Below are 21,133 nucleotides of genomic sequence, written 5' to 3'. Positions count from 1 at the left end.
TATAAGGTCTCCCCAGTCTTCTCCAGGCTGAACAACCCCAATTCTCTCAGCCTGCCTTCATAGGAAGGGTGCTCCAGCCCTCTCATCATTTTCATGGCCCTCCAATGGACTTGCTCCAACAGTTCCCTGTCCTTATGCTGGGGGCTCCAGAGGTGGACACAGTACTCCAGGCAGGGTCTCATGAGAGCAGAGTGGCAGAATCACCTCCCTCGACCTGCTGGCCATACTTCTTTTGATGCAGCCTAGGATGCAGTTGGCTTTCTGGGCTGCCAGCACACATTGCCAGCTCATGTTGAGCTCACCAACCAACACTCCCAAGTCCTTCTCCTCAGGGCTGCTCTCCAGCCGTTTTACATCCAGCCTGTATTCATGCTTGATCAGGGCTGCTCTCCAGCCATTTTCCATCCAGCCTGTATTCGTGCTTGACTGCACTTGGCCTTGTTGGACTTCACGAGGTTTGCATGGGCCCACCTCTCAACCCTGTCCAGGTCTCTCTGCATAGCATCTCTTCCCTCCAGCATGTTGATCGCTCCGCACAGCTTGGCATTGGCAAACTTCCTGAGGGTGCACTCAATCCCACTGTGCATGTCACTAACAGATGTGAAACTTGCATGGGCCCATCTCTCAACCCTGTCCAGGTCTCTCTGCATAGCATCTCTTCCCTCCAGCATGTTGATCACTCCACACAGCTTGGTGTCATTGGCAAACTTCCTGAGGGTGCACTCAATCCCACTGTGCAAGTCACTAACAAAGATATGAAATGGCACCAGTCCCAGTACTGACCCCTGAGGAATGCCACTTGTCACTGCTTGCCACTTGGACATTGAGCCATTGACCACAACCCTTTGACTGCAGCCATCCAGCCAGTTCCTTGTACACCAAGTGCTCCATCTGTCAAACATGTGTCTTTCCAATTTAGAGACAATAAATAGGAGGTCTTAGATACGAAAAATAAATTAAGTAAACTGGGGTATTTGAAATGTTTTTTCCTTTTCTGGCAAAAAAAATCACCTTTTGAAACAAAACCTGTGGCAATTAGGGTGCTCTTGTAACTCACAAATTTAAACCTGAGCACATTTCAGATCATGAACCTGTAAGACTCACTAGAGCTGCCAGTGCAACTATTGCTTTCCCTTCTGCAATCTTAGTCCCTCATATTCTGTCAAATCTCACAGGATAAAAAGGCTTCCAAAGCATACCAGTCTATACTGGAATCACATCAGTGTTTGCCAACCTGGGAGAGGAATGATGCTAATCCAGTTTGCCGTCTTGTTGTCCTATCAGAAGACCTGTCTATCACTTGCAAAAAGATTCTTCTGATGAATAAATTCTCAAGTGGCTCAGCACAGTATCCAAGAGGGATGATTTTCAGCCCCAACTTTGATTAACTCCCAGATGCTAAGGTTCCTTCAACTGTTCAGAGGAGAATTAAGCTGCCATGCTTTTTTTCATTTATTTTTTAATGTTGTGGTTTAACCCCATTTAGCTGGTCACCAAATAAATGCGCCAAGAGGGAGATTAAACTCTTTGTTTTGCACGTTGTTCGCACAACTGACAGTGTCAAGCACAGCTGCAGGTTTATCTAGAAAGCACAAGTTACATCATGATCTGCTAAAATGAGAGAGAAAAAAGGGCCATTAGTTCTCCTATCTCTCCCAGATTTAAATACCACCTGAATCAGGTAGTCCATGACTTCGCTCTTTACAGTGTCCTAAAGCAGTTCCTCCTTCTTGTGCTTGGACTCGATACCCCCTCCATCCAGAAAACATTCTGGCCTGAGCCTCCCATTGATTGTTGGCCTGGCTGGGGCTGTGTATTGCAGGTGCTGTGTTTTAAGCAAATTCGCAAGCATATTTTCATAGGATGAGAGCTCTTGTATTACAAAAAGCGTTCCTCCAGCCAATATTTCGAAATCTTTTCTTCAGGAAATGGGGGATGTTGGAAGAACTGAAGACAATTTTGGAAATAGTGACCAGCTGAAGCATTTCTTGAAGTATCAGCCTTAAAACATTGCTGGTGTCTGGAATTGGTGGACCTGGCATCTCTTGGAAAATCCCAGGCAAGGTGCAGTATGTTTGCTCCCAGATATTCTTCATGACAGCATGCATGTTATTTTGGCCAAATTTTTAACTTTGTTTCTCCGTGTGATTTCTATGTGGCTTCAGTGGAGAAGGATATTCTTAAGTTTCTAAATTGTTATGCAGCATGGTTTTCTTTTGCTGAACGCCTGTGGTTTCAGTGGAGCTCATATTTTACTTTAGTAGCAAGTAGGGCAGCCCTTGAAATGTTGCCTCTTACAGCAAATTATTCTCATTTTCTCTTTCAAATATCTGCTTAAAACAGGTAACTGGATGCCTATCTACTCTCTAGCACTTGCTATGTCTACTTTCTTATTCTATTTACTTTCAATTTATAGGCCTCTCAGTAGCTGAAGCGGAAAAGAAATTCTCAGAAAACCCTAAATCAGCGTATCATAGATATTTTCCTACTGTCCCTAAATCTGGACAACTGGGCATTGTGCTTCCTCACCAAGGCAGTAAAATATCAATACTATAGAGTGTACTGGGGACTCCATTTGGAAACAAAAAATCTGCATGTGGATTTGGCGAGTTTCCCAGTCACTACTGCTGAAGATGTTGTTTCCTGAAAAAGTGAAAAACACGTCCCCGGTCAATACATGACTTTGCCCATCAGATGGTGCTCGAGGACAGATTTATTGGGCATTTCATTCTCCAGCAGACAAACTCTCTTTGATGCTACATAAAGGAAAAGTCTCCTCTGCAACGTAAAGTTAGACGGGCCCTTTAGAAAGATCAAAAAGTGCTATTGAACTTTTATTTTACCTTTGCAGGAAAATAAAGAGAAAAGATAGGAAGAGGCAAACGCCAGACCAAAACCAGAGCAAGAGTTGAATGAGAAGAGCCACCTGAGACACAGCCTGTGTCACCTGCTGCTGTCACTGTTATGGAACATAACAATGAGGATAGTTCTCAGAAGTGTTGAAGGTTTGACCCAGCAGTAGCAAAAAAGAGCCTGGAAAGGGTGGGAGGAGGTGGAGTGGGTAAGGGAGAGAGCACTTACATGGAGACAGAGTTACAGGAGTCTCATGATTCTGCTTCACAGTGTAACCATGCCGGAGATCTGCCTTGATGGTTGTCTTCCACGGATCTCAAAGTGCTTTGGGAAGGTAACAGCATGCTAGCATGTTTTGAAACACCAAGGGCTTAAGACCATATTTCATAAAAACAACCTCCCATTTGATGTGCTTGTGCCATGGGGCACCCACTTTAAGTACCAATGATCTGAGCATGCACTGTACTAATGGACAACCAGCAGAGCAGTCAGGTTTCTGAAACCCGCATTCATTATTTGAAATTGTGCCATAAAAAATTACAACCATTTGGAAAAAACAGGCAGCTTCCCCCATATACAAGCCAATTTCTTGGTCATTACCAGCACATGGAAGAGAAATCTCCACAGGGAGTAAACTAAATGTTGATATTCAACATTTCACATTTATTTATTTATTTATTGGTCAGATTTCAGATATAAAACACCTAATCTAAACAGTCTGATCCGCAAGGAGGATGTGATTTCAAAACTGAAATCCAAACTCAAGGCTGCTTTCTTATTCAAACATGATCCTGATAGTGCAGTAACAGAGTACTCGCTGACAGTTTTACTTATGAAACATATTTTCCTGTTGAAAGAAAAATTAAAATTTGTTTTTAAAGCTTGCTGGCTGTGTTTGAGCTTGAACCTAGTTTTATTTCCAAACAGGAGATGATCATTAAAGAATAGCTAAGTATTGCCTTTCACAAAAATCATTTGTTGAGAACAGCCATCAACTGTTGCCTGAGATTTCTAGGGTTCACATAGCCATCCCCCTGCAGCTTAGACTTTGCATTTGACAGGGAGCAGAAACTTCCATAGCTGGAGCAGAGGTAAAAGACTAAAAGACCTGTGACAACAAAAGAGTTTGGGGAAGCTTGACATTTCAAACACATAAATGAAATAAATATTTTGGAAAAGCTGTTAGAAGGAGGAAAGTATTAATTCCCATTTATAAAAATAATTTGTCAACCCCACCCGTGAACCTTTGAAAGAAATCTACCCTGTGATTTTAAAAGGAAATTCTGATTTTTAATAGTTCTTTCAAAACAAGCTTAAATAAAAAAAAATGAATCTTATTGCCCACAGATTTAGAAATGTGCTAACGAAAAAGAAAAGTTATGATTTCACAGTGTACATTCTTCAATGAAAGTTATCAATCTTGTAACAAGTAGACTGAAAATTATTTCTGCATTGTGCTGAAATGTGTATCTGTGCTAAAGCAAGCTCAAAACTTAAGGCAGATTAAGTGGGACAGAAAGTGCAAATTCCTGAGAGCTACAGTTAAGTATCATTTATTTTAATGTACCCTCCCTACCCATATGCACTCAAATGGCAGCCATTAACGCTGGGATGAAGAAGTCCATGTTTCTTGTGGGTGTTATTAAGGTGCACAGTGACTTCAACTTATTCCAGGACTCCGCTGTGCTCCTTTTCTGTACAAACAAATTAGACAGAACATTTCTGTTCCTTGGAGTGCATAGCTCAGACAAAGAAAAGATTATCTTTCCCCTTTTACAGATGAGGAAACAAAGTAAAACAAGTTGACCAGGGTCACAAGCATGACTGAACGAGCTTTCTTGAGTCTCAGTGGTCCCTGACTCAAACAGGAGACTGCTCGCTTTGTCTATGTGCAGCACTCTGCAACTATTCTACTGCTGTGTTTGCATTGCAACTGAGAAACTAAGGTGCAAAAAGCAATTTTGAATAAGAACATTATTTAGCCACTTGCAGTCTCTTTTTAGGGCTTCTGGTGTCCTGCTAAGTGCTCTCAACTCTTGTTGACATTACTGAAAGTCAAGGTGATTCAGATTGCCTTTGGCGATTTTCCGTACCTTTCAAAGGTTACATATTGCCAAATATTCAGAAAATAAAAATTCAAGCTATTCAGGTCTTGTCTCTGTTGCAACTCCTCTCCAGAAACTGTATTTGCAATTCTGCTCCTACAGCTTGTTCCTTCTCTTCCTCTTTTTCTGCATCACAGCTCTTCGAACAAACTGGGCTTCAGGAATATCTTTATTCTTCTTACAAAGTCTGTATGATAGGTGCATTGTGCAATTTTCAGTGTTACTCATATTAAAGCTCTAGTTAAAACAAGTATTTGATTATAAATAAAATCTGAAATTATACAGAATTCTTTTAAGAAACCATTTTTTAAGTCCTCACTGGACTTTCAACAATGATTTTCAATGGATAACTGGGTATTGAACCTGCATGACTTGGTTCCAAAAGAGATGATGTGATAAGGCACATTTCCATCCTATCTTAATAGTGGAAATAATGTAATTACAGCATTGCCATAAGTTATTTATAAAAGAGATATCTTTTTCATGTCTTCAGCTTTGCAATTGTTCCAGTATTCCTTTCACTTAGTTAATGGCATTGACTTCACTCAAATGGAAGTGGTTAAATCCACATTGAGGCTTGGTTGTTTGTTTTTTTTTCAAATGATCCCATAGTCTGATCAGATAGCTCAGAATCTTAATTCGATATGTCCATGGTTTATTACCAATAGTTCTCTTTTTGCTATGATCAGTACGGCTGGTTCTCAGGCTTATTTCTCTGCCTTTCCCCTTGTGATGCCTGCCTAACCAACCGTGGTGGTGGCACAGGTCTTGGCAACCCGTGGTCTGCAGTCAAATCTTCCCTGCTCAAAGTGCCAAATCTTGGTCTCGTCAGCAGTGGCTGCCTGAACCCGATGGATGGCTGAGGCAAGGTGCTCAGCTCCTGCTGCTCTCCTTGTCTGTCCTGGCTCCCGTCAACTTCGTTCTTCCACTCCACCCTAAACTCAGGTGGTGGCCTCTGCTGTCTCAGTCTCTGGTCTCTCAAGATTTTCCCTGCTCTGGGTCTTAGGTTGAGCACTGTGGTAGAAGCATCCAGCTCGGAGTCGCTGCTGTCACCCACTGTTAATTGAAAACAAAATTAAAATTTTAAGGTGCAGAATATTACTGTTACAGCACACTGAGCACTAGCAGGCACAGAAGAAAGTTTCCCTGTGTTTCACTGCTTTCTGATTAGATCAAGTAATAGACACTTAGCTCTGCCAGGACAGAGAATAGATTTGCACTACAAACATCCTGCCCCTCAAAACAGTGGTTTTTTGAAAGCCCCCAGTCAGCTGCTCCTTAATCACTGACTGGCCCCCTTGTTTGAGTTGACATTTCCCCAGTTCTGCCTCTGGATATGGAAAAATCTGACTATGGGGTCACTTACAATCAAGCAGGATACAGAAACGAGGTTTCTCACCCTCACATCCCATGAAATCTTATCTGACAGGCATTTCCAGAGCACAATATGTACAGGGGCTCTAGTAACCTGGCTTTGGAAAAGGAGCATCAGTACTCCACCGAACAAAGGATCTCCCAAGGTCAATATACAGATGGGAGCAAACACCCCAACATTAATACGCCTGAATGTAAGATATCAAAGAAAATCCACAGGGCAAATCTCACAGGTTTAAAGTGCTGCCGACTCCTTCACCCCCTCACAACAAGGCAGAAAATGGCCAAGGGAAAGTTGTCATATTCATTCAGGGAGTACTCTTAAACGTTTGCTCTAAGGTAAACCAAGCTGGAAACATTCTGGATGTATACATGTGCATATGTATATGCAGAATTATTTTAAATTAACTAACACCTTCATCAAAACTTGCACACTTCAGTCATTTGATAGTCATTTTAACAATGGATGCCTCAGATTTGTTCTTAGACTTAAGTCAGATATGATATTTTAAATATATCAAAGCAAATAATTGTGTATTGCGCAACTGTCATAAGAACAACTTCCATTAGTTGCCTACATGTTACTTCTTATAAAAAGGTGATGAAGGGGTCAACAAAATATATCAACACATAATTATCCATTCACCCAGATAATTATATATCAAGGAAGGTCTTCATCAGACTGTGTTTGCAGGCTTTTTTACCCCCCTAAATATGTCAAATAATATATTTTTTGACAATTGAATAATCTGGAGGCACATTTCCTCTTTAATTCTAGGTGACAGTAGGTGACCTCTGCAGACATAACTACAGAATAAAAGGAATCCTGCATTCAGGAGAGTAAAGATGTAATTACCAACAGACAAAAAATATGGTCAATTGCTAAATTAATTTGGAAGAGCGGGAAAATAATTGGGGTGGGAAGCAAGACATTTTAGTGATTGTGAAGAGATTTAATATTCCCAGCAAGTGATCTTGATGGTTGCTTGCCATGAAAGGGAATGCTCCTGAGCATGGTATAAGCACAGCAATGCCACCAGTAATAATTAAAAATAATTCATAGAATTGAGCAAAGTTTTCACATCAGAGGTTTTTCTCCCTCCAGCTTTTTTATTTTTCTATTAGAATTCAAGAACACCAACATGAAACATTTGTAAGTTTAGGCAGGAAAAAAACCAACAACATTTTGGCTGTAAACCACAGCATTTTGAGAAGTTCTACATGAGAACTATAAACCAGACCTCAAATCCTCATTCTCCTCTCTGGTTTGATTCTTAGAGCAGTGTCCTCTACCCTGACCCTAGTGAGAAAAGAAACCAAATAGGCTCATAATCCAAGAAGGAGATCTGGACATGATGGAATAAAGACAAGGAGAATGAGCCACCACGGCAGTGTTTCTGGTGCAGAAGTGTTTCAGGCTGCTGCTGCTTGCTCATGTGAGGAGATGTGCTGGGAGGACACTGCTACTACAGCATTTGAACTGAGAAAGCCCCACAAGACTCCGCTTGCTGGGGCATTTCTCTACACTCAAATACTTGCTTTAGGACCCATTGCTTTTAATGGTCTAAGACCTCTGCTAAATATCCAACACCTAGAAACATGCTAGGAGGGTATTAACACCAGAATGAAAGCATGTGAGCATAAAATATGTAATATTTATTTGAAAATTAACATGCTGACCTCCATGTCATCCCTGGAAAAACTTGCCTTCTACATAGGGAAAATGACTGCAGCACAATAAGAAAAAGCAGAAAATTTATCATTACCTCTGGAAGATGTTTTATTTCTCACTCGTAGCTTCTCTGGGAGTTTAGTGTTTTTAGGAAGTGAAAGGAATCTTTTTGTATTTGCAGCAGCCTATGCAAAGAAATATAAGAAATATTAAGTTACTGCAGACTGAAGTACCTGCACAACGTATGTTAAGATACATGACTAAGGTTTGAACGGGTTTATGTAGCTAAAGGGCTGGAAAGTAGTTTGGGATTAGCTAATACGTGATCTTTTACTACACACTCAAGTTAACACCAGTTGCTGTTTGAGGACTGTTCTAACTAAGGGAAAGACTGAGTAACCTCAAGGAGTTTAATCAAAACAAAGCTTAGTGGTATGCCCTCTGAGATCAAAGTTAATAAATGTATGCTCTCTAGCCTCACCCTTACCTGTACAGGTTTTCCTAAGGAAGGCAAATGCTGCAAGCACGGCATCACCTCACGCAGCTCAAGTTTGGATCTTTTTATTAGTCAGCTGCAGTTGTGACTGAAGCATGAGCACACGAACTAATCTGTATTCTGATCCTGCAAGCGCTTTATACATATAAATGACTTAATACAGTTGACTAGTCACACTGAAGTTGATGGGGAAGTTAGGCAGCAGCGTGATCATTTACCAATTCAGGGCATAAAATCCTTGTTTTCCCAGGATTAAGCTCTAAAGTCCCTGGGTGCAGAGCACACCACATGTTTCCTAGAACATAAGAGGCACTTTCCAGGAAAGGTTGTTTTTAAAAAAAAATTCAAAAATTTCTCAAAGGCATCCTTTCTTACATTTGTTACAAAGATTTTTTAAAACCTTTACAGTCTACCAGCTCTCCCCTGCTTGTACCATTCATTGCTGCACACTCAAAGGGAACCTGAAAGGAAAACTATTTTCCATGAGACATTTTTCCTCTTTGGATATTATCGTGCTGCTCAGGACCACTATGCTTCCTTCTGTGGTAGAATTATCCAAGGATAATTATTTTTAAAATTACAGCTTGTGCATTTTAGAAATCTGTCAGACACCCTGTTTCTCTCCCTGCCCCCAAAATGTCTCAATCCCGCTCAGTCTCTTCATTATTCCACCTAGTATGTCATTTTTTTGTATGACAAAGACAATATATGTAACTCCGGTTGAGAGGGCAAAAATCATCAGGAACAGACTTATTGTCACAATTAAAGCCACAGTAACCTCAGTAATGATCACAAATGAGAAATGGCACTTATTGGAGACATCATTCCAGCCTCAGTTGCTGAAGGACAACTGTATCAATGAAGGTAGCAGTCACTAAGTATTCCTGTAACATGAAATTATGTATTTACAGGATGGGTAGTTTCCTCAGTACCTAAAATGGGAAGATGATTTGGGGGATCAGCTTCCCTGCTGAATCAGTGCATTCTGTTCAAAAATGGTCTGAAGTTTACAATGGAGGTATTGCAAGATTGCCTCAGGGAGCCAAATGTCATCATGCCATGTCATTTCTTGTAGGCAGAGGAGGCTTTCCTATTCTGTGTCAAAACCTGAAGTCCTGACTACATTTTATGAGTACTAAAAAGCTCACAACATTTTTCAAATGACTCACCCTGACTGACTCCACCAAAAGTTCTCCTCTTTTACATATTTTGGAGCATACTGTAAGCAGTCTACCTGTCTCAAAGTAATTTTTGACCTTGATCATCCACACTTTATCAAAATACTGTTAAAGAATACTCTCCATCCCTTAGAAGTACACTGCGTACAGAGCCTGTTCAGCTTCTCTGAGATAAAATTATGGCAGCAGATCCCACTCCCATGTCATATTCTACAAGACTGAAGCTTAGCTGAAGGGGTCAAAACAAATTAAGGGGCCCATGTGAGCAATCCAAGACGTAAGTGTCACATTAGATGTGTGATTGTCTTCCAAATACAGGATTTTATATTTTTTTTGCATTTCAGAAGACTTTTCTGCAGGAGATTTAGCTACAAATAACTGTTTCCTGTAAAACAACTAAAGTGCCAGTACCGGTCTCTCTCTTGACAAGCTGTTTGTTTTCCTCAGGCTCTCCCTAAGGCTGTGCCGGCGACGGATCAGAATTTCTTTGGCCTGCTTTTCGTTTGCATCTGCAGCCAGGCTATGTCGGTTATATGACATTGTCTGAAATACAAAAGCAGTGGTTACATTCTGAAAAACTCTATGTCAAACGTGTTGAACTCTATGTGCAGTGCAAAACAGCCTTTTTGCTTTAATGTTCTAATAAGCATCATAAATCCTTGCGAACAAAATCATATTGAAAAACAAAAACAGTAATTATGCCAGCATTTTTTTAGTCATCTGCCTCACCGGCACCTGCTTCTTTATTTTTATTTTAACCTGCTGATATTTATAATGAAAGATAAATTGTAATAGCTGGCTTAATACAGTGTTTACCCCCACATTGTCCTAGCTCAGTCAATATGTCAACAGAGGACGCACATTTGAAAGCGGTAAGACGAGTCACCTACGGGGAAGTCATTTTTACCTCCAGCAAGCTGAAGCTTGCTCCACTTTTGAATGTTTTCCAAGGACTCAGACGTTCAAACTACTTAGCCACAGGGGGGAAAATGTGAAACGTCCTTTTGCTTTTATTTCACTGTTTTTCCAGCTCATCACCTCTGTTCTTAATACAAACAACTTCACAACTGGAGGCAAATGGGAAATCTAATCTCATATCATGAAGTGACCAAAATACTGATATAAGTGGGACAATCTTGGGTTGAATTTGCACCTATGATCCTTTTTAAGGATATTGTAAATATATTGTAGATAATAACAGAACAAAAACATTGTTCTTGACCCATAGCATAAGATTAAGTAAGCTATTTACATAAAAGAGCATGGGTATGTGGCTGTACATATGACAGGACATGGATTCATAGGCAAGAGAAGTAAATATCAGCATTAATAATTATGCCGTGGTACAGCAGACAGTCACTAGCCTGCAGGTACATTATGAAGGTAATCAGTATAGTCAAAGAGTAGTGGGCTATTTAAGTATGCAAAAATTCATCCTTACTCGATGTCGTATTTGGTAGAGATTCTTTGTTAATATTTCCCGCATGTTTTCCATTTCAGTGGGAGAAAGTGGCTTTATCTTTCCTTCATGATAATCACTGTGGCAGGATAAAAAAAAAGGAAAATATAGGAAAGAGAGAGAGAGGAAGAATGTTTTTAGTTTTATGATTGGGAATTACATTTCCTTTGTTAGAGTTGGAAACAACATTTCAAAACAACTAAGGAACGGGTGAAAACGTAACACGTAGGAATCAAATCTTGATTTCATTTGAGCCAGTGGCAAGGCTCAAAACTCATTCTCCAGAATGTGATAAAAATTACATCAAATTGTAAATTTGATTAAGGTGCTTTTCAAAATGCCCCTCAGGCTTCCCCTGTTGCTATTCACAGCAGAAGGGCAGGCACTGGTTCCAATCCAGCTCCGCTCTACATGGCAAATCAATGCTCCCGTGAGCAGCTGCCCCTGTAAAACTACACGCTCCGGATGAGCACAGCTCACGGAGGGCTTTGTGTGTGAGCTGTAGGCAAAACGCTCCTGTTTCATATCTGCTTACTGTTCAGGTGACATTTGGACACAAAGTGTCCTAAGTCAAAGTGATTATCTGCCTACAGACCGAGCTGTGAAATAAATTATGCCACACGGCCAAAACGCTTGGCTGTGCTGGCATCACCTGCCTACCTGAGAGACACCGACGATGGGACCTTGCTTATCATTCCACTCTCTGCCATCTCAATGGCATGTTTGATTTCCAGCTTCTTGTATAAAGAAACAATGCTGGATTTGGGCTGGTTCTCCCGGATTAGAAGTCTTCGCAGGTATTTGTTGTCAAACTTTTTAAACCTGTACGTGAGGCAAACCAACCCAACCAGTTAATTTTTATGGTGCATAGTTAAGGAAAGCCAATATACTGTAGTTAATGCAATTGTGAAGGAGTTAATTCTCTGGGAGTGTGTCTACTCATATTAACAACCTAAACTTCACCTAAAAAAGGGTCAAGTTCATCTTTGCTTCAGATAGTCTTAACCTGTGTTTTTGTTAATATGTTAATGAACAGTCTCCCTAGCAACAACTTTTATGTATTCTGTGTTATTAGACAATATTATTTTTAATTCCCTATTTTCATCGAGACAAAAAGAACATTAAATATTTACTGTAATAACAAATACAGGGTTTAAATTTGCACTGACTGCTTTTTCTTTGAAATTTTAGCCTGCTCTTGTAGAACTCTGGAAGGTGTCCCTTCCTCTAAAGCAACTGCAATTCTCTTGGATGCTTACTGAAAAAATATTGATTACAGCTGGGGTGATTTTTTTTGTCAGAAAATATTTTGCCCTTCGGCCATTCTGAAATTATTCTTTAATTTGGGTCTGCAGGTCATGAAGAGGTGGGACCCTCCTTTGCTCTGTAATCTGTTAATTAAAGATATCACAGAGACCGGAGGGGAACCAGGCTGAGTAAAGGAAAGTTGAACAGCATCTGTCATGCATCTGTCACAAAAGTGTCCTCGCTGTGTTGCCCTCAAGTCATTTGGAGAGGGCTCTTCTCAGCCCTTCCTGCTGGTGCTGTTCCTCTTTGCAGAAAACACTTAAATTCCTGTTGGAGCAGTGACTAAAAGGTGGGTGAGCAATGCCCATGCTTTCGGTCTAAAGGATTTGGTTGTAAAAGAATGTGCTTATAAGAAAAGGGAGTTAGATCCAAACCAGTGATGATGATGATTCAGCGCCTAAACTGAAAACGTGAATTATTCAGGTATTGCCAGTGGTAATCTCCTTAACTGACACTAAGTCTTAAATAATGCCATCAAGAACTGTGGAGCTGCCTGCCATTACTATCTCTCATGCACATCATGCCAGCTAGCGCCTCGATCTTCCTAGAGAAAGTCTCAAAGTTTTTGTATGTTTCCCATCAGATAGGGAACTAACCCCTCACTTAACATGGCAGAGACATGCAATTTGCAGGAGGAAAGCCGGATGGGGTAAAAGACTCATCAAACATACAGGAAATGCTCTGAAACAATCAAAAACAGGGAGAGGACGCACACCCTCTGAAGGTACCGTACTTTACCCTGGGATCAGAGGGCTGCCTTTCTTCCCAGCTGGAGATTTTGTTCTACTTGCTTGTGGTTTGGTAAAAAGACATTGTTTTGCTGCTTTCCCTTTGTAACCCACACATTCTAAAAACAACCACCCGCTTTCAAGATTAAAATGCTGAAAATGAAACCTGATGCCCAACAGTCTTCGTTTGTTGCTGCTGAGCCCATTTAGCCTCTCCTGTATAAAAAAAGTTTTAAATTACATTCTTACTTATCTCTCCAAAAGTTGTGACCCCAGTGTCCACACACATCTTCAATTCCTGTCTTCACGTGGTCAAAGAACTAAAGAAGAAATGTTGGCTCGTTACATAAACTCATAGACATCATTTGGCTGGCCCTTAGATATCATTAATTTCTAACTTACTTCAAAAAAGAAAAAGCTAGTCAGAATTCAGGACAATGCTTCAGTTTAAGAAAATGCAGTCTAATCAAAATCATAGCCAGATTCTGTTGGTTCCCCTGGAGTTCCCTTAGCTCACAGCCCCCAGAGGACAAAAGTTAGTTGCTAACTTCCTCAAGGTCAGTATTGTTCAGCTCCTGTTTGAATCTGTAGGTAAATTTTTTTCCCCATATTTTAATTTCTAATTTTCCTAATCACTTAGAGCTATGCCTGGGACTTCTTCAGGGACTTCCCCAGGGCTGACAGTGAACCAGGTATGACTTTGCAGAGGAGAAAGCCCAAGTGGGCAGCAGCTCCCCATGTCAGCATTGTCCCCTTGGGATGCACAGGACAGAGCAAGATATCCAGCACCAGGTCCTAACTCCTGTTTTAGGGGATTGTGGTCTAGACTCACCTCAAAGCGTCCAAAGCACCTAATTTAGAAACACACTCTTCCTCCAGTTTGTTATCAATTACAAAAGAGTGAATCAGCTCAGCTAAGGTCTCACTTGATCCCCAGAGGTAGCTCCTTCACTCTTAATTCAAGTACCATAGTAGGGGTCTCTCAAATTCAGGGGGAAATCATGGTAGATACGTCCAAAAGACATGCTCTAAAAGGACAGACATTTAGATGCCTAGATTGACTTCTTTGTTGAATGTGGTCCTCATTATTCCAAAGTTTTAGAATTTCAAATCACCTGCCACAGGTATGCAGCAAGGAGAAATACGTTCAAGAATATACCTGGCTAATAATTGGAGACATACACGCACCAAATACAAATCCATAAAGAGGCTGATGATGTGAGAATTAAGAAAGTTTAAGAGCGTGTTTAGGAGGAGTTTGCGTTTGTTTAATTAGACTAACTCAAATGCAATGTAATGTATTTAAATTGCCAAAGCTTTCCTAATGTAACCAAGTTATAAAATAACATGTATCTTATACGTGAGACAAACCACGGAAAGTTAATTTACGTCAAGAGACAAACAATAAGAAGTTTCCAATATAATGATAAGTAACAATAATTTTGATAATTGCCAAAGGTTAAATATAAGCTTTACAATTGTTGTGTTTATAGTAGCTATCAAAAAGAAGTCTAAAAGAGTGTATGTCTCTCTGTAATACTGTGTGCTGAATCCTTGTCTTACTGAAAGCCACTAGCAATTTCATCTGTATGAGGGTTTCATCTGTAACACCGAAGCTGCAGCATACCCTGTTATAAATTTCTTCACTGACAGCAGGCTGCTTTTTATTTGACCTTTTGACATCAAGAAACTCCACCAGTGGACGAATTGTTATTCCCTGTGAAGAAAAAAAAACAAAAAACAAAACAAACAAAAAACCACATAGTTCTCAGATAAAAAAACAAAAAACAAAACAAACAAAAAACCACATAGTTCTCAGATTTTTTTCCATAAACATGAAGAAAAAACACAGCCTTTTGCTCTTTTCCACCTCTGTCAGAGCATTGAAAAAGGCTGTGGGTACCTTTTTAGCTCTGGATACCCTTTCACCTTCCTAACCCCAAAATCCAGCCTGACACAATACTTATAATAGTGAATTCTCTCTTCTGATTCACAGGTGTTGCACTTAGCTATGAAGCCCTAGTCAGCACAGACTCCACTAATGCAGCAGAAGGAAGGGGCTCTCTGGAGCTAAGAGGTCTGAGAGAGGCAGCCTGTCAAACCCCACCAGGAATACAATTACCCCCTCCACAATATATTTAAACTTTTTTTCAGTTCTGTTATGTATTAGAAGAACTCTCACTTGTTTTCTGAATTAATAAACAGACCTGCTATCATTTCAAAGCAAACATAGAAAAGTCTTCTTTTAAGTGATTGCTTCCAAAACAGGTGCTCAAAGATGTGTCAACAGTAGCAATAAAATTGCTGTTCAGGACTGTGACACTAAGACTTTTTGTAAATATGTGTCCTTGCCTGACTATTCTCTGAGAAAGAACAAAAAGTTTTGGCTATCCCAGAATGACATAATGGTTTTGAACAATTATTTGTGGAGGAATTGACATAATTTGTTTATTTGCATAGGCGCACTGGCACAGGAGAGACAAATGAATCTCTCACGGTGTTGAAGCCAGTCCCTACTATCCCAGACAAGGTCACATATTTCTTTTTGTAAATGCTTTATCTTAAAAGTAGTTAGGTTTCTTTGCCCCATTGCTCATACTGGAACACTCATCCTGAACCTCATTGTTCTAGTAATTAGAAAGGTGCTTCTTGATTGCATCATGGCCACTCTGTACCACTTTGTTCTTGTGCCAACATTTGCCTTTTTAGTTTAAACAGTGCTCCTCCTTCTCTGGCGTTCACTCCCTCATATAAACAGTAATTATATTCCCTCTTCTCCTTCGTTTTGCTAAGGCACCCTGGTCTCCTTTCACACAACAGGCTTACCAGTCCCATGATCACTCCAGGACAGGCCACTATTATCTGATGGAAATACCCGTCACAGTATGTCTTAAGATCAGATTTGCCTTTCTTCTGTTCCCACTGCATTGGTGGCTTAAACTCTACTCCATTATGAACTAGTACACCCGTGTCTCTGTCCCTTTCTATTTTTTCCCAAATGAAAGATTCCCATTTCGTAAGAGAAATTCCCAGTAAAAAAGTCCTAGCAAGAATATGTTTGCACTTATCACTGTAAATTTCATTCCGTTTCCATCATTTTGGCCCTCAGACATTCTCTTTTTTCTACATGATACTCCATCTCCCTGTCACCTGTGCACTACAGACAACACCGAACTCCTCAGTAAACGCATAACTTTAAATATTCTAACAAAGGAATTAGTGCTGGGGCTGTACCCAGATTATCTTTTATCTGTACTCCAAGCCCACTAGGTCTTAAATGCTTAATACTACTTATATGTTAGCATAAGTACTTAATATCTGGCATACTTCTGCTACCTGTCTGCAGTCTGCATAGCAGTTTTTTTTTAAACTATGACCATGGTGAGTGCCTTCAAGTATGTTCCTTCCAGTAAGTTAGGACATTTGTTTTTCTACCCACTGCATATTTACAACCTGTCTGAGAAAGAAGTCCAGAAGAGGAAAGGCATTACCTGAATGAAAACGGTAAAGAATATCACCACGATAACAGCAGTGATGAACAATTTCTTCCTGGGAAACACAGCAGGAGGAAGCAGAAATACAAGTGAGAAGCAAATAGCTCCTCGGAGGCCTCCATAGGCAATAATAAATTGGTCCTTAAAAGTGAGAGGAATTGTCCGGAACACATTAATGATCTGAGTCAGAACAAAAACACCTGAAGGAAAAAAAACAGAAATACAGGGAGGAGGGGAAAAAAGAGAAATTAAATCACACAAAAATCCCCCACAATGCTAGTACTTGTTTTAAACACTTTTATTTGCTTCTTATCTATATATAATTGAAGAAATTAAATGTTATCTAGCAGCTTGAAAACATCATGGAAGAAAAATTTAAAATGCCTAAGAAGCATCATTTTAAACATATTTAGTGAGCTAACCACCTCAGGTCAGCTGGATTTAGGACCTGAAGCAGCTAATTGATCTCCAGAAGACAGCTATCTGCTAGACTCTGCACCTCTAGAACAGCAATAATTCTCTGTGTCAGTATACGCCAAACCTCCTCATTATTTTTAATGGGATTTGAGGTGGTTTCAAACACTGTGGCTTGTCACTGCCATCAGTGTGTGCTTTGAATTCTGCAAACTCCAATTCACTCACTTAATTTTACTTGCACAGACAGGAAGGATGCAGGACTGGGGATGGTGGGAGAAGATGCCAGTGCACGCAGGTGCACCAAAGGGAAGGGCACCAGGGATGTGGCAGACTGGAATAAAAGGTATAAAGGCAGGTGAAGGGGACAAGCTGGGGGGCAGCAGGAGTTGGGGGGCTGTCAAACTGCTTAGCTGCTTTTCAACATGAGGTATTGATTGTGGGGGGTTAGGTGCAGGAGGGACAATAATCTAGTTATGCACTTGATGGAGACGTGGGAGCTGGAAGTTGGGGTGCAGAGACAGAGCAGAGCATGAGCCACCTCTGTGCCCAGAGGGACCGAATCATTACATAGGAAACTCTAAGATTTACGAGCATCACCTGCATTCAAGTCTCAAGGTAAAAGAAAAAGATCGAGTACTGCAAATTCAGGTGGGGTCAAGTAGTTTCTTATAGGATTTTTTATCTTCACAATATATACTTGAACAACACTTCAACTACAGCATTTCCTGGTTTGATGCTATTTACTTCAATGACTGGGAAAATCCCGAAGATAGTATACATAAATAAAACAACTCCCACAGTCTGTTTTACAGTTGTACAACTGCTAATTCTCTTAAGCAAAATTTGTTTATTTGTAAATAGATATTTACTTAAATACATGTACTCTGATTACCAAGCAGACTGCCTCTGACTTTAGATGGGCAGGATTAGGACCAGACTGTTTTCTGGGTTGCATTATCGGGGAAGGTGGAAGCTGACTCTGAGATCTAGGACACCTCACAAGTCAGAAAACCATTCTACAACCTGATGGGACTCTGACTAAATTCTGGCATTATCTGCTTGAGGAGAGGTAAAAAGTTTCGCTTGCAAAGAACAGTGACAGGTAGTCTGAGACTTGCTTACCCAGCGCCCTCCAGATTAAACAGAAAAGGAGGGTGAAGCTAACAAAGGCCCAGTTCCACTCATGGTTCTTCCCAACTGTAGACACTCCCATGAAGATGAAGATTAAGGTCTCACTGACACTGCTCAGCATCTTCATGAAATACTTTATTGTCGTATAGGATTTTTGGGAAACATTTTCCTCCACGTATTTATTCATGGTCATGGCACAAGCTGTAATCCTGAAAGGCAAACATTATCCTGTATCTCACTGGCTAGATTTTTTTTTTAGCCTCTCTCATTTCTACATAGTATTATTCACTTTTCCATAGTCCTCTTTAAACACAAAGCATAACTTATTCCATAACCAGTCTCAAATTTATAGACTTAGTAAACCTGCAGTTTGGGGCAAGAGATTATTTTTTTTTCCCACATTGGGGAGTTTTTTGAGAAGACATTAGTATATGGAGAGTTGCGCTACATACTAAATCCATGTGATCTGTGGAGGGGTCACTCAGACCCTGTGTTTTGAAAAAGACACAGCTGAGGAGAGCCAGGAGAAGCCCTGGCAAACAGGGATTGCTGCTTCTATTGCTGCTGAGGGACATTGGACAGGATGGCAACTGAATAACCTGGGGCAGGACTTCACCACCTTCCCACCAGCAGTTGTCCCACCAAACTGGACCCCTCCTCAATGGTGGTGACAGTAGCCAGCTCCTCTTTGCAGGCAAAGTAAGCAGCAAGGCAACAGACAATTTGTCATCCTCCACAACTCCATTATTATTATTTTATTCTTCCACTTTCCCTTTTTTACATGGTGTCAGCATGGCCTGCTTGAAGGACAATGGCCAAGATCTAAAACGTAGTTTGAAACATCAAAACATACACATCCCCAAAGTAACTAGGCAGCATTACTCCAGAGGGACAAATCTAGGAGGGACACATGGACACTGGGAGAGGGCACAGTGTATTTTGTTGACCTCTGTCAAGCAGCACAACTCCTGCGGGCGCATCAGGGTGAATAAAACCCAGGACAGAGGGTCTGATATGGGACAGAGGCAGTCCGATGGGGGCAGGTAGTTGCTTACAAATACAGGTGGAGAGGGTTTGCTAGCAGAACCGTGCACCTAACGTGGCCTTCATCCTGCATTTTTGTCCACCTACACTTTGTGATAGAGGCAGATCTAAACAGCACAGAATAAAATGGCCAGTGCACAGTTACAGTGCACCAGCCCTAGGCAAACTCCAAGACTAAGAAGGAAAGCTTGAAAACTATCCCAGACCCCCATCTGCAGTTAGTACTGACATAACTGTCATCTCTCTCCTCACTGTCAGCTGATTTCACCATGGTCTTGAACAGAAAGATCCTCTGTGGCCCACGAGCAGCATGCTATCTGGGAAGCAGAGCTCATCATGGAAATGTGGCATCCACCAGAGGAGAAAAGATGCAGATTTCAGGAACATGCAAGCTCCCTCCCTGCAACACTCAGTGGTTTAGGTAATGTTTCTAGTTTGAGCATGTGGTTGGGACAACAGAGGTCCTGCATTTTTGCCTGTACAGACAGACTGACAATTCTCTTCACAGCTGCCCTCCTTGTTTTGATCTTACAGTGGCCCAGACTGGGGAATTATCACAGTTCCCACCATAGATCCCACAGACATATGTGCCTACACAACTCAGGTGAAAAATGGGAAGCAACCAGGACCCTGCATGTATTTTGTCCTGATGTGGAGTGATGACTTGGCCAGGACATACATCCAAGCCCAGAAGCTGTCAAACATTCCCAGAGTCTTCAGTTTACACATAGTTCTGGTGACCAACCTCAAAAATGTATGTGAAGAAGGGTCTCAAATCTACTTAACACTTTCACCCTCCACATCTCTCACACTCAGCGGCAAACCAGCTCTTCACAAGCCACAGGCTGCACTGACAGACCTACAAATATCTCAGGTTATGTCACGGGTCGTGACAGCCTTCCTGTGCCTGCAGAGCTTGTCTGTACAATTATAACAAGTCCGATGCATCCCGGCTACCTCCAGCCAATTGCACACACAGTGGAACTGACAAGTGCAGGGGCAGCAAACGAAATATAGCAAGAATGCAGTGGGCAAGCTGCAAAACACCCATTTCCAGACACACGGTTGTTTCAGAGTCTCAAAGCTTACTACCTGAAGCACTAGGGCTGTCAGGTCTGCATCGAAGACAGAACAAAACACTCAGTACTATTTCTTACCCTCTTGAAATAAATAGTTTTCATGATTATAATCTTTTAGGAAAGCTCTGCGGCTTGGGAAGTGAGGAAGCGTGCCCTGGACATGGTTTGTTTTTGGATCCTGAGGTAATGGAGGCACTGTAAATAGATGACTGATAAGAATCTGTCACCAGATTAATCAGGATCTTTGCAAGCTGTAACTTAAAACACCTACCATGCTCAACCACTAGAATTTAAAGGGACAACACTCTTTTTTTAATATATATATATAAAATATTAATTTCAGTCACATTTTGCATGCAATTAGAGTCATCTAATTGATGTGTTGGTTCACCAGTATAACAAATAGTGCTGTACATTATTTGTTACACTTCAGGTAAGTAATATTCCACATCTAATCACTTCTTACTTTATGAATCTGGCATCTCTTCAGAATGTTTATTTACATAGAAAAAAAGCTGTTCAAGTCTCTTTAATTTGAAAATGATATGACAATACAGTGTTACATTCATTATAAATTTTCTTGAAATATGCACTATTTTATGTACATTGATATATGTTCTTCCCAGACCAAATTTTTACTGTCACCACAATCTAAGCAAAAGCTTAGGTGTGTTTTATTTTACAGTTCTTATTCACCCACATTAATTCTGGCTTCCACTTCTGTGACCTGAAGTAGTTGCCTTGGTCAAGAAGGGGAGGGAAAAAACAGTTAATTGCAATTAACCTGCAACCTTC

At 40.7% G+C, this 21,133-nt stretch overlaps 1 protein-coding gene across 1 annotated transcript in view; it reads right to left on the bottom strand.

The window, feature by feature from the left end:
* Positions 1 to 3,495: 3,495 nt before the first annotated feature.
* Positions 3,496 to 21,133, bottom strand: part of SLC9A2 (solute carrier family 9, subfamily A (NHE2, cation proton antiporter 2), member 2) — a 36,547-nt gene continuing 18,909 nt past the window's right edge. Inside the window, exons 6-14 of the mRNA XM_014955832.1 lie at positions 18,207 to 18,424; positions 16,665 to 16,867; positions 14,801 to 14,890; positions 13,423 to 13,493; positions 11,798 to 11,959; positions 11,120 to 11,216; positions 10,090 to 10,221; positions 8,099 to 8,189; positions 3,496 to 6,014 (exon numbers count right to left, since the gene is read on the bottom strand). Coding sequence (XP_014811318.1) covers positions 5,644 to 6,014; positions 8,099 to 8,189; positions 10,090 to 10,221; positions 11,120 to 11,216; positions 11,798 to 11,959; positions 13,423 to 13,493; positions 14,801 to 14,890; positions 16,665 to 16,867; positions 18,207 to 18,424 — 1,435 coding nt within the window. The 3' untranslated portion in view covers positions 3,496 to 5,643. The remainder of the gene's footprint in view (positions 6,015 to 8,098; positions 8,190 to 10,089; positions 10,222 to 11,119; positions 11,217 to 11,797; positions 11,960 to 13,422; positions 13,494 to 14,800; positions 14,891 to 16,664; positions 16,868 to 18,206; positions 18,425 to 21,133) is intronic.

Source organism: Calidris pugnax, unplaced genomic scaffold, assembly GCF_001431845.1.
Source record: "Calidris pugnax isolate Ruff unplaced genomic scaffold, ASM143184v1 scaffold277, whole genome shotgun sequence".
Lineage (NCBI taxonomy): Eukaryota > Metazoa > Chordata > Aves > Charadriiformes > Scolopacidae > Calidris > Calidris pugnax.
The sequence above is the reverse complement of the archived record's forward strand: the minus strand, read 5'-3'. Positions and strand labels throughout refer to the sequence as shown.